Source organism: Sus scrofa, chromosome 5 (assembly GCF_054392235.1).
Source record: "Sus scrofa isolate SSC_HxYL_T2T_F1_AM1 chromosome 5, Sscrofa_HxYL_maternal_Yorkshire_Landrace_v2.0, whole genome shotgun sequence".
Taxonomy (NCBI): domain Eukaryota; kingdom Metazoa; phylum Chordata; class Mammalia; order Artiodactyla; family Suidae; genus Sus; species Sus scrofa.
In genome coordinates, this window is record NC_139387.1 from 15791428 (window position 1) to 15809984 (window position 18557).

The 18557-nt window shown below is 43.4% G+C and overlaps 1 protein-coding gene across 5 annotated transcripts in view; it reads right to left on the minus strand.

Moving 5' to 3' along the window:
• Nucleotides 1–18557, minus strand: part of RFX4 (regulatory factor X4) — a 168505-nt gene that overhangs the window by 136076 nt on the left and 13872 nt on the right. For all 5 annotated transcript variants that reach the window (XM_021091569.2, XM_021091568.2, XM_084955470.1 and 2 more), the window contains exon 2: nt 5745–5831. In XM_021091569.2, coding sequence (XP_020947228.1) covers nt 5745–5831 — 87 coding nt within the window. The remainder of the gene's footprint in view (nt 1–5744; nt 5832–18557) is intronic.

An 18557-nucleotide genomic window follows, 5' to 3' on the forward strand; every position in this document is an offset into this window, starting at 1 on the left:
TTCCAACCTTATACAAACTCTTCGAAAGAACAGAAAAAAAAGGAGGTTTCCATCTCTTTATCAGACACCAAAACTTGACAAGGATATCATAAAGAAAGAAAATCACAGGCCAATAAATCTCATAAACATAGATGTCAAAATTCTTAACTGAATGGTAGTCAACCTAACCTAGAAATATATACAAAATTAAACTTCTGACCAGGAGCAGTGCCCTCCAGGAATGCAAAATGGCTTTAACATTTGAAATTTAATCAATGAAATTCATAACATTTAATGAAATAAAGGAAAAAAACATATGATCAGCTCAAGAGATGTAGAAAAACATTTAAGTTCTACACCCATTTAAGAAAAATATCCCAGCAAATCAGATTTGATAATGATATCTACAAGAAATGCACAACAAACATTATCTTAATGATGAAACAGTAAATACTTTTTCCTTAGGCTAGGAACAAGGCAAGAAGGTCCACTATTACCATTTCAACTCAGTATTACACTGGAGGTCCCAGTCAGTACACTAAGGCACAGAAAAGAAATTAAAATATAAAGAAGATAAAAGATGGAAAACTATCATTATCAGGTGTTCAGAACAAACTCAATCAATAGCAAATTTAGCAAAGTGCCTTGATATAGTCATAAATTGAATTGTCATATTCTAGCAACTGACAGAAAAAAATTAAAAACAGGAGTTTCCATTGTGGCTTAGTGGAAACAAATGTGACTAGTATCCACTGAGGACTCAGATTCAATCCCTGGCCTTGCTCAGTGGGTTGAGGATCCTGTGTTGCCATGAGCTGCGGTGTAAGTCAGCAACTGTAGCTCCAATTCAACCCCTAGCCTGGGAACCTCCATATGCCATGGGTACAGCCCTAAAAAGACAAAAACAAAAACAAAAACAAAACAATACTATATATAATAGCACTGAAAAACATCAATTACCTAGGAATAAAGCTAATAAAAGGTGTGCAAAATCTCTACACTGAAATCTACAAAACACTATTGAGAGAAACGAAAGGCCATCTAATATATGGAGGTCTAAAGTCACATACATAGATTAGAAATTTCACATTGGTAAGATGCTAATTCTTCCAAAATCAATTGTGAATACAATGTGATGCCAATAAAAATCCTGGCAGATTTTTGTATGCGTGCATGTGAAAATAGATAAGCTGATTCTAAAATCTATATGGCAATATTAAGAACTTAACCAAAACAATCTTGAAAAAGAGGTCTTATGCCACCATATATCACAATGTATTATAAAAGTTACAGTAATAAAGACTTGGCCAAAATAGACAAGCTGACCAATGGTCCAGAATGAACATCAAGATATAAATACACACGTATATGATCTCCTGATTTATGAACAGTGGGTAAAGAATATTCTTTTCAAAAAAATGGTGCTCTATCAAGCAAAAATGAAAAATAAAAAAAGAATTTGGACTCCTACATTACACCTTTTACACAAATTCCAGGTTGCTTGTTGATATAAAAATAAAAGGTAAAATAATAAAACTTTTAGATAAAAACATGAAAAAAATAACCATAACCTTAGGTAATCTTAACCTTAGGTAGGCAAAAACTTCTTCATATGATACAAAAGCACTAACTATAAAAGAAAAAATTGATAAACTGAATTTTATTAGAATTAAGCACTTCTTTTCACCAAAAGATACCACCAAAAGAATTTAAGAGGCAGACCACAAACTGAAAGATGTTTGCAATACTTTTATCTGACAAATATCTCTTGTTGAGATTATAAAAACAACTCTTACAAATCATTAAGAAAAAGACAAAAGCACCATCCAAAAACAAAAACAAACAAACAAAAAACTGACTAGCAAAAATCTGAATAGGTTGTTCATAAAAGAGGGTGTACACAAGAATATTCAGAGCACCAATCCTTCTCAAACTCTCCCCAAAAAAATGGAAGAGGAGGAGTTCCATTGTGGCTCGATGGGTTAAGGATCCAGCATTGTCACTGCTGTGGCTCTGGTTACAGCTGTGGCTTGGGTTCAATCTCTGGCCCAGGAATTTCTGGATGCCATGGACATGACCAAAATAAATAAATCAACAGAATAGGAGGGAACTCTTCCAAACTCACTGTACAAGATCAATATTACCCTGATACCAGAGCCAGATGAACATACTACAAGAAAACTAGACATCAATGTCTCTTATGTATAGTGAAGCAAAAATCCCCAAGAAAATGCTATTTAACAAAATTCAACAGTACATTAAAAGAACTGTACACAATGACTAAGTGGGATTTATTCCTTGAATGCAAGGATGGTTCAACATATTAAATAAATCCATGTAATAAACCCCATTAACAGAATAACCACAAGTTCATCTCAACCAATATAGAAAAAGCATTTGATAAAATTCAAAATATTTTCATGACAAAAAGACTCAACAAAATAAGGAGAGAAGAAAACTACTTTTAACATAGTAAAACATAAATGAAAAACCCACAGCAATCATACTCAATGGTAAAACAAACAAACAAACAAAAAGCTCTTCCTTTAAGATGAGGAACAAGATAAGGATGTCCACTTTTGTCATTTCTATTCAATATACTAGAATTCCTAGTTAGAGCAATTAGAGAAGATCACACACACACACACACACACACACACACACACACTGCTAGAATAAGTGAATTAAGCAAAGTTGCAGAATACAAAATCAGCAACCAAATTCAGTTGCATTTCTCTGCACTACTGATGAACAATCCAAAAAAGAAATTAAGAAAACAATTTTGTTTACAACACATTGAAAAGAATAAAATACTTAGAAATAAACTTAATCAAGGAAGCAAAAGATGTGTGCACTGAAAGCCACAAAAATTTGCCAAAAGAACCAAAGATGACATCAGTAAACATGAAGACATCCTGTGTCCATGGATTGGAAGATTTAATATTATTAAGATGTCAGTATTATCCAAAGAGATCTATAGATTCAATTCAAAAATCCCAATAACATTTTTTGGCAGAAATAAAAAAAACCACCCTAAAATTCATATGAAATTTCCAGTGACCCTTAATAACCAAAACAATCTTGAAAAAGAACATTAGAGTTCTCACAGTAATCAAAACAGTGTGGTACTGACATAAAGACAGACATACAAATCAATGGAATAGAATAAGGAGCCTAGAGATGAACCTTTGCATACATGGTCAAATGATTTTTGATGAGGGTGTCAACATTCAGTGGGGAAAGGACAGACTTTTCAACAAACAGTGTTGGAAAAACTGGATATCCATAAATGAAAGAAAGAATTTGAACCCTTACTTTATACTATCCACGAAAATTAACACGAATGGATCAAAGAACTTTTGGAGAAAAACCTTCATGACACTGGATCAGTAGTGATTTCTTGGATATGACACCAAAGTACAGGCAACAAACGTAAACATAGATAAAATAGACTGCATCAAAATTGAATGTCTATACATCAAAGAACACAATCAACAGAATAAAAGGCAACCTAAAGAATGGGAGAAAAATATTTGCAAAACATATACCTAAAAAAGAGTTAATATGCAGGATGTATAAAGAACTTCTACAATTTAACAAAAAAAGTAAACAATCTCATTAAAAAGCAATAAAAAAAACTTAAATAGACATTTCCATACAGTGTGCATACAAATGGTCAATAAGCACATAGAAAGGTGTTCGATATCACTTATCATCAGGGAAATGCAAATCAAAATCACAATGAGATACTACATTAAATCCACTGTAATGACTATTATTTAAAAAAACAAAACAAAACAGAAAATAACAATATGGGCAAGGATGTGGAGAAATTTGAACAGTTAGTGCATGCTGGTGAGAATGTAAAATGGCGCATCCAATATGAAAACATGGCATTTCCTCAAAAGAGTAAACATATGATCTAGCAATTCCGCTTCTGGGTATAGAGCCAAAAGAACTGAAAGCAGGAACTCACCAGATATTTGTACGCCCATGTTTATAGCAGCATTATTCACAATAGCCCAAAGGTGGAAACAGCCCAAATGCCCATCAACGAGTGAATAAATAAAATGTGGTGTATACATACAATGGAATGTCATTCAGCCTTGAAAAGGAAGGAAATTCTGATACATGCTACAACACAGATGAACCTTAAAGGCACTGTGCTATGTAAAATAAGCCAGTCACCAAAGGAAAAATACTATATGATTTCACTTATTTGAGATTCTTACAGTAGTCAAATTCATAGAAGCAGAAAGTAGAATAGTGGTTGCTAGGGAATAGGGGAAAACGGAAAGGGAAACATTGTTTAATGAGTATAGAATTTCAGTTTGGGAAGATGAAAAAAAGTTCTGGAGATGGATGGTGGTGATGGTTGCACAAGGTGAATATACTTAATACCACTGAATTATATACTTAACATGGTTCAAATGATAAGATTTACGACGGGTATATTCTACCACAATAGAATAAAAGTTTAAAAAAAGAATGTTCAGAGATGCTTAAGAAACAGTCACATGCTGTACAGTGGGAAAATAAAAAAAAGAAAGAAAGAAAGAAACAGTCACAAACTTGAAACAATTTAAATATCCATTAACATTTAAATGGATATGTACATTGTGATATATGCATACAGTGGAATACTATGCAACAATGAAAAAACTACTGTGATATACCACAGTAGGCTGAATCTCACAGACATTATGTTGAGTAAAAAAAGCTACGTACAAAAGAATACAAGGTTCTATGATTCCCTTTACACAAAGTTTCAGAAACAGGCAAAACCAAACTCTAGTGATAAATGTCAGAAGCGTGGTTATTGACAGGGCTAAGATAGGAGAAAAATGCCCACAGTGCTCGAAATGTTCTATTTCTTTGCTGGGGAGTGGTTATGCAGGTGAATACAATATGCAGGGGGGGAAAAGATATTCACCAAACTATTCACAGAAGATTTATGTACCTTGTGTTCAATTTACCTCAGCTTTAGAAAATGAAGCAAAAATAGTGATGACAGAAGGACAACGCTAGAGAGGACTTGGAAGGAAGCTGTTCAGCCTAACAAACACCCTTTGGGGATTACAGAGCACGTGGTCCCTGGCCTGCTTCTCAAGAAAATTGAACTAAGGAGATACACTTCACCAACCAAGAAAGATACTGTGTCTCTGCTGGAAATGACATTTGTAAGAAGCTACCTCTTTTTTGCAGTGCTTTAGGGATAAATACAAGCCCCAGATATCTTCTGCTTTGAATACACATCACCCAGAAGCCCCAGTCTTACATAACCTAGGGAAAGGTATAAACACAGCAGTGTATATCTTTCCATTAACTCCAATTCTCTAGTATAAGATCCAGAGAAACCTGTTACTTTCACATACCAAGGACATTTGTCACTCTAAAACAACTGTCCCATGACACACAACTTTAAACCCGCATCTACAGTGACACAGAGAAGGGCCCTTCCCATTCAGGGTCCACATTTTCCCACTGAAGCATGACTGAGACAGAGTCTTTGGGACTCAAGACACTAAGAATGCATAGTCAGCAAATTTTTACCATGGTCTTGGTTTCCACATCCACCTGACTGCACTGCACTCCCTACTAGCAGCAGAATATTACAGGGAGGGTCTGGGGTATTTCATAAAGGGTTAAAGAGCCTCTTGCTTCCGGAGACATGCTCCAGTCTAGCATTCTAGAAGCATCATTCCTCCCATCGGGACAAAGGCCGCATCCAGAACGTCACAGAAGAATGAATTTCAAGCACTTACTTTCATCATTAGAAACATTCCCCAGAGATGTGTGGCTGGAATAACGTTTGTTTTCACTTTCGTTGAGACATCTCTCAATCCAGCTCTCTGAAAATGAAAAAGAAGGAAAATCACGTTGTTGGTGTTTGTGGAGAGACAGGAATGTCATCAATGCGCTCGATTTAAAAGCCCTTCGACTTTCATCTGAGATCTGCCCAGACTGGAACTGGATCTGAAATGAAGATGCACTGTGGCCGATGAGACTTTGCCGAGTAGTTTGGAGGCAAATGTTAATTTGAAGTCCCACTTGACTATTTTGTAGTTAAATTCTACTAATTCTGGAGCATTCATAGCCCAGTAGTACCCACTGAGGATTCTCTCTCTCTCTTTTTTTCCTTGGCCACTCCACAGCATATAGAGTTCCTGGGCCAGAGATCAGATCCAAGCTGCAATTGCCATCTACTCTGCAGAGGGAGCAACGCAGCGCTGGATCCTTTAACTCACTGTGCCAGGCCGGGGATCAGACCTGCGTCCTGGCACTGCAGAGATGCACCGATCCCGTTGCACCACAGAGGCAACTCCGAGGAGACTCCTTCTTTAGAAAGAAAACATGTTCCTGAGAAATAGTTTGTAAAAACAAAATTTGGTCAAGTGAATCAACAGCGGTGGTTTGGAGACTTGTAAATTAGCTGCCGAACCCTTTCATCAAAAGAAAACAAAAAGAGGAGTTCCCTTATGGCGCAGCAGGTTGAGGATCTGGCATTGTCACTGCAGCAACTCAGGTCACTGCTCTGGCGCAGGTTCAAATCCTGGCCCAGGAACTTCTGCATGCCATAGGCACAGCCAGAAAAAGAAAAGCATATACAACCCTGAGGGCTCCAGTTGAAGAGGAAAGGAAGGCAGGGAAACTTGCAGCTCCCCTCCCTTTACCAGTGACCCTTGAAGGGGCTCGTCCAAGCACGGACTGAAAACCACTGCAGGAGGAGGCATCAAAAGCTCTGTGGCAGCTGCCATTACCTTTGAAATCTCAAAGACTATGGGTTTTTAATACCTGAGTTCCAAAGACGACAAGTGTACTTTCCACCATGTAGCATAAAGTATACTCTATTCTCTAGACCATCTACTATTCATTTTCATTCATTCATTCCCTCAACAGCATTGGCCAAGTACATCAGTTCTGCTGCAGTTCTTGTTTGGAAAATACAAATGTGTTCCAATGCAAGTGACGTATTAGGGAACAGTCTGCATAGCACAAACTTTGTGTTTGCTTATGCTTGATTTCTTCCTTAAAAAAAATTAAGCAAATGCAGAAAACTGCACAGAGCCGAATTGAGCCCTGAAGGAATACGCAAAATGCACACACGCTCACACCTCCAACATCTACCATTGACTTCAGTTCACGGTGTGGGTTATGAGACACACCTGCCCAGATAACCCACATTCTACCATGTCACAGTAACTCACAAGCTGCAGCTCTTCTGAAGTCCACTTCCAAAAGCAAACTCCGAGTCTTTTTTGAGGTGAAATGCCGTATTTATTGTATTTGTGTGCCTTGTAGCCACTTTACATGTGCGAGACTGTGCTGTCCTTTTCATCAGGTTCCCATCTTTTCTCCCGTGTGTCACTGACAAAAGTTTTCGAGATGTTGTACCTCTACCTTATTATGCCAGTAAACTCCGTGCTTTTTTTCGTGCAGTTCTGCTGAATGGTGGGGATTTTTAGGAACACATATGTAGTAATACAGCAGAACCGACCATACCTATGGATGTGTGCTTTTGAACAGCGCTATCTCCCGCTGCCTTCTTTATAACATGGGAACTTGCATTTATCAAACCCCCTATGTAAAAACATGCCAGGCCCGGTACATGTGTTATTTCATTGCATTTGAACCACAACTCGCTGAAGTAAGGATCTTCGTCTCCAGTTTCCCTAGAAAGAAACTGAAGCTTCATCGAGCAATGTGATGCCTCATAATTCAAAGAGCCAAGGAAAAGATCTTTACTTTTCCTCGGCCCTTAGTAACGCACTGTAAAAGCAAGCCCCGCTGCCGCTGGCGAATAGGCTGTGTAGGGAGGGGCAAGCAAATGCCAACGGCAGGGAGAAGTGTCAGGGTTTGGATTTGTATTTTACGTACCAACAAACTGCTCTTTTAAAAAGCGGCTTCCAAAATTGTAAATAAGTAGGAGAGAAATAGCCAAGGGGAAAGACTGGAGGCAGCTTGTAAAGAGGATATGGAAATCTGGTATCTCTGAGGAAACACTGAGCAGCAGAGAGATTGAAAACATGGAAACGTGACCCGCTTCTAGAAACCAAATGCACGGCATGGAAACAAATGGCTTTGTCATGTTTTCAGAGCTGTGATGGCCCAGGGTGGTCGTCTGTCATCACATCTTATGCAAAACCATATCAGGATACAAACCTCCAGAATGCTTTTCAGAACTCTTCAGAATGTCTCTACTCAGATCTTTCTAACGCTTTCAAGTTCTGGTACATTTTCCCTGGCAACGGCCAGGGCTGACTTTGAATGGCATCTCCTGGAACATGCAGGCCCTTCTTCTGCCCAACCACACCACCGATAGCAATTTCTACAGTTCTGGGCCAACCCCTGGCCTTCCTGGCTAGGTATGCACACCTGCTGACTCTCACGTGCGTGTGGGCACACACGTTCACACAAACACCCCCCTCCCCTGCATCAGAAACAGGGAACAAGGAAACGCTCTCCGTCTCACCCATTTGCCTGTGCTGGGATCAGGCCTATTATCACTGGAGTGCTTGCAAGGGCCTATTCTTGCCGGTGAGAATTCCCAGTAATTGGTGGGGCATGGTCTCTGAAGAACTTATGGCAACATTCGGGAGAGGAGCTGGCTCTGAACACCAGCTGGGCCAAGAGAGGCAATACCCACCCATGAGAGTTCAGGTCAGGTAAGAATCTTACTGAGGCTGTTCCTCCCCCAACCCCCAACCACCACAATACTGCCTAACTCCAACCCTGGAGAGAGCTGAAAGCAAGGTTACAGAAGGGAGAGAGGGTGGAGGGAAGAAATCCCACCAAGTACTCCTTTCCCCCACCTGCTGCCCCCACTCAGGTCTCTCTGACCCATGGCTTATGCCTGAAGCCACTCTGCTACCCAGATCTGCTCCCTGGAGCAACACAGAAAAAGTTTGATATCTGTTGCCTGTGGCAGAAATAGGAAGAAGCCATCACGTCTCCATTTTTCTAGTCAAAATACCCCACTTGTTTCAGCTCTTTTTGGGAGAAATTGTTCCCACTTCTCTGCCATCCAGTCCACCTGCTTCTGTCTGCCTTCTACTTAATCACTGTTCATTGTGACATGTGGCCTGAGGATGAGCTCTGAGGGTTAGACAGCATCTGAGCAGTGTCAAGCACAGCAGAACCCCACCTCTGTTGTGGACATGGGAGTTTCAAAGGTCTTGCCTTCCAGGCTGCATGGATGTGGCACTCTGAAATATCTAAATAGGCCATGGGCCTTGGGTCCACAGGTGCCCTTTGACCTGTCTTCTTCCCTAGGGAGACCCTCAGCAGTGGCACATGCAACTCGTGTTCCGTTAACTCATGTCTGGTAAGTTGTGTCCCTCATGATTGGAAAGCCTCTATTTAGGTCACCTGAAGTACCCCATATATATTTTCAAACTACTAACAGTGGATTTGGTCTTGCAAAAGTCAAGAATTACTCAACCAGAATGAAAGATGTACTGAAATTCTTTTGGCCATGCCCACAGCATGCAGAAGTTCCGGGGCCAGGGATTGAACCCATGCCATATCAGTAGACAGAGCCACAGCAATGACAATGCCAGATCCTTAACCCACTGAGCCTCCAGGGAACTCCTATTGAGCTTTTCATAAAGCATTGTGTTCATCTATCTTATTCATCTGTAGATTACATGACTTAATAAAGGCCACCATATATTGAGCCCTTATAGGTCAAGCATTATGCAAATGCATTCCATATACCATCATTCTAAATCCTCATAACAACACTGTAAGTTAGGGTCTATTAATATGCACACTTTAGAGATGAGAAAACTAAGGCTTAAAAAGATTAAGTGACTTGTCCAAAGTCACCCAGCTAGTAAGGGGCAGGACCAGCATTCAAACTCAGGTCATGACCATAATGCTCTCGCCAAGTGTGCCCTGAGCTCTCTTTGTCTCATGTCCCCCGCAGTCTCCAGAACGTGATGCCAATATTGCAGCACTGATCACAGTCTGCCTTGCATTAGAGCTTTTGCTAAAATTCTAGTTACACATTACAATTTTTGCTAAATTCATTTACATATTCCTTTGCAAGCCTTTGCCATTCCCAACAAGCTCTTCAAGTTCAGAGCTTAAGCATCTTCAGAATGTGCTGCAGGAGTTCCCATCGTGGCTCAGTGGTTAGTGAATCCGACTAGGAACCATGAGGTTGCAGGTTCGATCCTTGGCCTCTCTCAGCAGGTTTAGGATCTGGCATTGCCAGGCGCTGTGGTGTAGGTCGCAGATGAGGCTTGGATCTTGAGTTGCTGTGGCTGTGGTGTAGGCTGGCGGCTACAGCTCCAACTGGACCCCTAGCCTGAGAACCTCCATATGCCGCGGGTGTGGCCCTAGAAAAGACAAAAAGACAAAAAGACAAAAAAAAAAAAAAAAAGAATGTGGTCCATTTTATTCTGTTTCTTTTGACTCTCCACTAGTGCCTGGTAAAAAGTCTTTCCTGTGGTCTGGCCTCAGGGAACTTTACATTACTGACATGCAAAATATCAAAGGATGCCCTGCATATAAGGAGATGCGTCCACATATCTACAGAATTTCCTAATCATTTTCTTTTTTACCACATAAGGCATGAAAACATACAATACATAAAAGGTGATTTTCCAAATAAAGGAAGGAAAATTCAACAAAAATTTACCTTGAAGCTTCTAGATACAAGAAGCGGTAGCAAAGTGAATCTGATATAAACATGAATAAGACTGATTTCTGCCTTCTAGTTGTCATCAACAAAGTGAGGCAGATGCTACTTCCCAGCTCATGAGTGCGGGGACCCTGTCATTTTTGCTCACCTGTACCCAGTGGCTGGCACCATGCCTGGCCCCATAGATATTGTGCAATAAGTGTGTTGAATGCATTCCTTTTTTTGAAAAACAACAGTAAATTCCTACTGTGTGCCAGGTACTGTGCAAGTGTTCACGTGTGTGGTCTAAATTAAACCTCAGAACGATATTCTGTGGTGTGCCTTAACATCTCTATTTATAGATGTGAAAACTGAGACTTGAAGCAAAGTTCTAATACTGTGATCAGGCCTGCAGTGTTGGCGCTGTGTTCTGGGACGTGGGAGAAGGGGCGCTCAATTCACACTTGGATAAAACCTCCTGTTCCCAACTGCCTATTCTTGATCCATAAAAATCATCTGACCTTTTGGTAAGGACCACACTTGCTCTATGTGCCCAGCAGGATTTACGGACGGCTGTGAGTACAGGCTCCTAGGCTGCCAAGCATCCCTTCACCTGACTCATCATGGGCAGGAAGGAGGATGCAGATAATGCTGTGTAGATTTTCATTTTACAAGGAGTTTAACCCACACCGCTTAGAAGCAAATCTTCATGCCTCTCCACCTGAGATCGAAGATTTGGAAACCCCAATTTGAAATGACTTTCTCAAGTTCACAGAATGAGTTGTAAATGGTTTTTGGGCTTTCTAGGAGGCTCGGTTCCTTTAGCAGTGGCAAAAAGAACCAGGAAGTAGCTGCACTGGGGAACATGGCACATCCAAGGCAGTCCAAGGCTCAGAGCAGCGCCTCATGAACATGTGTTGGCCTGGCAGGAGGAGCCAACTAAGTTGGTTTCCAAAAGGCAGGTAATCCTTGAAGTCTACAGAGCACGCTGACGTGACGAGCCTGACCTGAGCTTCATAGTCCATCTCGTGAGATAGAAATTTATTCCACTTTATAGATAAGGAAACTGACCGTGGCAGTGGCACGGCCAGAGACATACAGTTCAAAAGTATTAAAATCAGAACTTGAACCCAGATCTTCAGTCTCCAAAGCTGATGTTTATTCTCCCTGCTGCATCCCACGGAGCACAGACCAGCTCTTCTCTCCTAGATCATCTACCAGCCCGGCCATCCATCCATCCTTGCAAACTGTTATCAAGTGTCTTGAGTGCAAAGTTCAAACAGAAGAGATGGACAAAAGCTATTTGACAGGAAGCCATTATACCACCGCAGGCTTTCTCTGATGGACCAGGGATTCAGGACTCGAAAGCATCTGGTCTATGTTTTCTATTTTATTCTTATTTATTTCTCCCACTCTACAAATGTCAGTTCTAACAACCTTTAGTATCTTGTTCAGGCTTAGTCCCCAAGCGCCCGGGGTGGGGGGTGGTGTCAGGCACAGAGCTGGTGGCGATGGTTGTGAGCAGGTGAAGCAGAAGGAACAGGAAATACTGGACAGGCTCCTCCCCCAGGAAGGCCTCTGGGAGGAAACAGCATCTGCGCAGAGGCGGAGTGCAGTGAGGGGGCAACGTCTTGGAAGGTTCAGGATCGGGGACCACAAAGACAAAGGCTCTGAGGTAGGATGGTGTGGGACCAATTTAAGGAGCCAGAAGAAGGCCCCATGGCTAATGGAGAGTGACCTCCAGGGGACAGTACAAGATCAGAGAGAAGACAGAGGCAGACCAGGAAGACGGTGGGGTCTGCGGTTAAAACGACTGGATTTCAAATCCCAGTCCTGCCACTGACCAGCTATGTAACACCAAAACGATCTCTGCCCCTCCCTAAAGCCCTGCCTTGCGCTTTCTCCCAAGATGAGCTGACATGATACACGCGGAAACTCTTCGCATGCCTGGCTTCGTGGGTTGGGGGAAGATGAGGAAAGCCTGGTCTCCATCCACCAGGCGCTCAGAGCCGTGATGGGGACAGATAGCAGCGGCCACATCCAGCATTGCTGAGCCCTGTCACCGCTTCACCCCTGCTCACCGCTGCTCCAACAGCAGCTCTGAAACAGAGGCCTGGACAGACCCCGATTCACCAGGAGGGAGGTCACCGCCACAGGTCTGCCTGCCCGCAAAGCTGTTTGGCGTCCCCTCAGCACCCTGCGTCGCTGAGCCAGCAAGGCAGCCAGGAGTGTTCTCAGTTATGATACAGTGCCCCCAGCTCAGCCTGGCTGCTTCGCAGAGGTAGGGGCATTTCAGCTGGTCCTTAAAGGAGTCAGCCTCTGCCAGGCCGAGGAGGAAAGAAGAGCATCTTGGGGGAGAGGGGCTCCGTCCCAGACACAGGCACAGAATGGGCTCTGGGAAAGGCGGAGAGTCCACCGGCCTGTGACCCAGGCAGCGGTGGGAGAGTCTGTTAGGAGCCCACGGCAAAGGCCTCACCCTCCAGGCCAAGAAGGCTGCAGGCGGCTGGAAGCCAGCCTCGACTTTTAAGCTGTGGGGGTGTAAGGCGATGATGAGCTTTGTTTCTGAGGAACCGGATGAGAACAGAGAGTTCCCGACTTATGCAATACCTGCAGAAAACACCGCCTGACTTATAAAGTGTCACCGGGTTTTAATAGAAGGAGTTATTCATCCCCCTTTAGATCAACAGTCTTTCAGGGCACTGTGCTGGGGCCTATTTCTGGAGCTCATAGCTTTAGAAATGCTACAGAAAAGACCTGACAGGCCACACCCGCAGCTCCGGGAGGAGGACGGGGCCCCAGGTCCCTCTGGAGGTTCCAGAGTGCGCCCCGACGTCCCTCTGCCCCCAGACCCTGGTCGTTACCAGTGGAACAACGTGGACATGGCCTATTCCTGTCTCCCCTGGCACCAGGGGGTGCGTTCCTCTTGATCATTCTCTCTCAGCAGCGTTTTCTCTCCCCTGGACCCCCTGTGGTGGTGACAGGCAACTGGTGTGGAAAGTGGACCCAGGACACAGGCAGCTGGTGCCTCTGGGAGGGGGGGGCTCAGGTCAGTGGGTTGCCATGGCGACACCACAGGCCCTGCCCCAGAGGCCGCTGGGTTCCAGGAAGGGGTCCCCTCCCTGCCTCCAAGGGGTAGTCCAACCCTGCCCCTGCTCTTTCATTCCTTCCCTTACCCAGCAAACATTGATTTAGTGCCAACTGTTTGCCGGGCTCTGAGGAGCTGGGGATGAACACGGCAGGCATGTCCCTGCTCTCAAGGAGCCCGGTCTGTGGTGGAGGAAGAGCACAATGAGTGTCATGAAGAAAAGGAAACCGTGGGATGCGAGACAGATGGGGGGCTGTTTTCAGTAGCAGGGACACTGAGGGCCTCCCGGAGGAGGTGATGTTGAAGCAAGTGCAAAGGCTTGGAGTGGGCTTGGAGTATGTGAGGAAGAGCCGGGAAACCAATGTGGGGGGCGGGCAGAAGGTGGTGGGCAGTCGGAAATGAGGTAGACAGTTAGGAAGGGCCCAAAGCAAGTGTGTAGGGACTTGCCGGCCATAGGAAGAGCGTCACATGTGTTCCAGGTATGCTGAGAACTAACAGAGAGCTTTAATCAGGTGACATGAACTGCACTGGCTCCGAAAGGGCAGCCTGTGAGGCGACTTACATTCATTCTGTTTGTTTATCAACTATGAATGGGCTACCATGTTCCAGGTACACAGTAGGGACAATGACAGGGAACAAGACAGTTTCTGCCTTCTTGGAAAGTTAGACTTTGGTGCGGGAGTCAGCTATTCAATTAGCATGCAAATAGAGAGTGAATTACTGAGCGAGCCAGGGGAGAGGAGAAAAGGGGAGGTTTGACCTAATCTGTGAGCGTCAGGAAGCCTCTCAAAGGATGTAGCATTTAAACTGACAGCTAAAGAGTAAGAAGACATGTGTTACTACCCTAGGTAAAGAGGGAGGGAAGAATGTTCCTGGCAGAAGAAACAGCAGGTGCAAAGGCCCTGAAGTTGGCAGGAGAACGAGTCGTTCAAGAAGTTGACGAGCAGCCTGAGTGCGAATGCACACATTCATTCACATACTAATTCGACACATGCTTATGGAGACCACCCTGTCTGATGCGCACTGTGTAGGACGCTGCAGGGCATCACCCTGACTCTGCACACAGGGCTGGGTTAAGGAGTCCGGAGTCTATTCAATACATGGTTGAGAACCTCTAAAAGTGTTCAAGTAGAAAGTGGCATAAGCAAACGTTCTTCTTTTGAGGGCTACACCTGTGGCCTGTGGATATTCCTGGGCTAGGGGTCAAATCAGTGCTGCAGCCGATGGCCTACGCCACAGCCACAACAACAGCAACATCAGATCTGAGCCATATCTGTGACCTATGTGGCAGCTTGCAGCAATGCTGGCTCCTTAACCCACCAAACAAGGCCAGGGATCGAACCCACATCCTCATGAGACTAGTCAGGCTCTTAACCCACTGAGCCATAATGGGAACTCCAGGCAAATCCGTTCTGTGGACAGTTCCATCTGGTGCCACTAAACACAGTCTTAGTGGGGAAGGAAAGGGAAGTGGGAGACCGTATCACTTACTATCTAAACCTGGACCCTTCCGAGACTGAAACCCTTAGTGACAGTTTTGCCAGGACTATAGGCATAAGGGAACACTGCCCCAGGGAAATTGGGAGTTAGTCCCACCTCAGTAGGAGGCCACTGTAAGAGTCTCGCCAAGTCTCAGAGGCTTGAACTAGAACAGATGAGTGAGATGAGGAAAGATAAGAATTCCACCCTCTTTCAAGCTAACTGGTCAATCCATGTGACCACGGTCCCCAAATCTCTGCATCATCAGCGTGGTCTCCATCATGGAAGGATGCAGGTGAGCCCACGGTGACACTGACACCTCCTGGAAAGTGGCTTCTCAGTGTAAGTACCATCGTCTTCATCAACATCATCATCACAGCAATGACTTGGCCAAGATCACACATGCAGCAAGCAGCTGAGCCAGGATCGGAATCTGACTAAACCTAAGCATTAACTTCTACTCTAAAACCCATAATTGCACATGCCTTCAAGTCTCATTGTGGTACAAAGCTGTGTCTAAAGTAATACTGAACACACACTACGTGCTGCGTAACATTACTGCCCCTTCTTTCTTTAGGAAACCTCAATATGGGAAACTCTAAAGTGGGCAAAGAGATTAATTAAGGTGTTATCATTTGCAATATACAAGAATTAGCAAGGGAACCCCGAGGGTGCACCTATGCCAGTGTTTCACAGATCATGAACTCCCCAGGTCTCCAGAGACTAGAGAATATTAAAGCTAAGGTGTTCAGTGCCATCTCCTGTCGAAGACAAATTCAATGTAAAAGCAGGTCTGCTCTGAAAATACCCCTGGGAACACCAGAGTTGGGGTACATAACTACAAAACCAGTTTGTACAAATTTCATTTCCCCTCCACTTCTGGGGTGGGGTGGGGGCATGCCTACCCTACCCAATGTCAGCAGACTTTTCCTTTGTTTCTGTTTCTATTATCACAATATCATTAAAATATAGACAAATCTGTAAAAGATCATTGGAGTCAAATCTACTCACTGTGCCCTGATATTTTCAATCCTTGACATCACTGCCTTTTCTAGGTTTTTGTTTGTTTGCTTTTTACCTCTTCTGCATTTCTTCTCACCTCCTCCGTCAGGGGATGTGCATTACCCTGAAACCTCAGGAGTCAGGCACTCCTGGCTGCCAGAGTCAAAGAGACTTCAAACTAGCGCTCGCTTTTGGCATAAACGACAAAGACTTCCTTCTTTTAGACAAAGCACTTCTTTTCTTTCCTGAGTTAATCCACCAGAGGAATTTTATTTTTAACGTTGGAAAGAGAAACATACTGACCCACAATCCCCCCCACCAACAGGTGAACTTCCTCATCTTTTTTCTGCGCTCCTCCCCAGCCTCACGTCCATATGTGGACACAAGTGAACAGTAACCCCTCTTGTCCTATCATGCTACAGTCCTCACGTCCATCACTGTTTAATGCATGCTCAGTGTTCCATTGAGCTAATGCTCCTATTTTTAACAATATTTTAACAGACAACTTGGTGCATTTTATTTTTTCTTTCTTTTGGATTATTTCCTGAGGAGCACACAGGAGAAAGGAAAAGTAAGGAACCAGCTACAGACAAATGGTCTGAATTCCAGCCTTAGTACTTATTAGTTGAATGACTTTAGGCAAATTCTTAGTATCCCCTTGTATAAACGTGGGTAATAACCTGCCTACCTCATCTTAGTGGTATGAGATTTCAGGGAACAAATGCATGCAAAGTATTTACAGCACAGTGCCCAGCACAGAGCAAGTTTTGGCTACACAGAACCACTGTGAGTTCCAGGCACCTGTTTATGACTGAGGCACTTTTTTGGTTTGCTTGAATAACAGTGTAGTAGTTAAGGATACAGACTGTGGAGCTCAGCTGCCAGGTTCAAGTCTGATTTCCTTGCTGTATGATCTTGGGTGAGAAATTCAACTTCCTTGAGCCTCAGGGTTTGTTTGTTTTTTATTAAAGTATAGTTGATTTACAATATTGTGTCAATTTCTGCTGTACAGCAAAGTGACCCAGTCATACATATATGTACATTCTTTTTCTCATATTATCTTCCATCATGTTCTATCCCAAGAGACTGGATATAGTTCCCTGTGCTATAGAGTAGGACCTCATGGCTTATCCATTCTAAAAGTAATAGTTTGCATCTACAAATCCCAAGCCCCCAGTCCATCCCACTCCCTCCCCCTCCCGCTATGGAATGAGAGACAATAGTTGCAAACATGCAACTGCCAAGGGCTTAATCTCCAAAATAAACAAACAACTCATACAACTCAACAACAACAACCAAAAAACAAACAACCCAGTTGAAAATTGGGCAGAAGACCTAAGTAGACATTGCTCCAAAGAAGACACACAATTGGCCAGCAGGCACGTGAAAAAAAGCCTCAGGGTTCTTTATCTGCAAAACGGGAGTGGTAATAATACCACACCATGGAGTCCAGATGAGAATTAAATGAATAAAGCATGGGGTGTTTACATGAGAAGCACTACTGTAAGTCTTAGCTATTATAATTCTTAGATAATGCCCACCTCCCAGGCATTGCTCTTTAGTCTCTTCCTATTATCACTCTTTCTGTTTGATTCTTGGATCTCGTGGTGCATAGCCTTGGAAGTCAGGAGGACACTAACTCGAAGCTTATCCAAGGGACTAAGTAACTCTGCAACCCTGGACAAATTACTTCACCTCATGAGCCTCAATTTCCTTCCTACAGTAAAAAAATCCACCCCATGAGGTTATTATGAGGATTAGGAGAAATAATATAAGCTCCTTAAGAGCTGACTGCACCTTATTCCCCATACTTAAGATGGCACTTGGCACAGAAGAGCAGATCAATGAGAAAGGAGAGGAGAAAGGGAAAGAAATGAGTGAACAAAGCACCAGCACCATGCCTGGCACCTCGGAGGGGCTCGAGAGTGTAGGTTCATCTGCAGTTCATCTATCAAGTACCTGCTTGCATGGAGCCTTGAGCTAGGCTTCCTAGAAAGCAAGCAAAGAGATGCAGAATTCCTCAAAATATGAAGGGGGGATTGATTTATATCTTAAGTAAACACTAATGGAGCACTGACTCGTGCAAGACACTCTGGCAGGTGCTATGCACCGTGCTAAGCACAGATAATAATAACACACGTGGAAATTATGAGAAGGAAGAAGGAAGAAGCATCAAGCAAACACATAAAACGAGGATGGGAAGTATGTGCACTTTAGACCCACTTTAGACCACCACGAGGCAAGGTTAAGACAGTCAGAAAGAACTTTGAAAGGGAAGCCACCAGGCCCTTCTTATAACCGCATTTTCTAACTGGTGTGGAGATGGCCTGGTTTAGGGAAAGCAAGACCAGCTTTGGGGTCATAACAACCCTCAGTTTGGATACT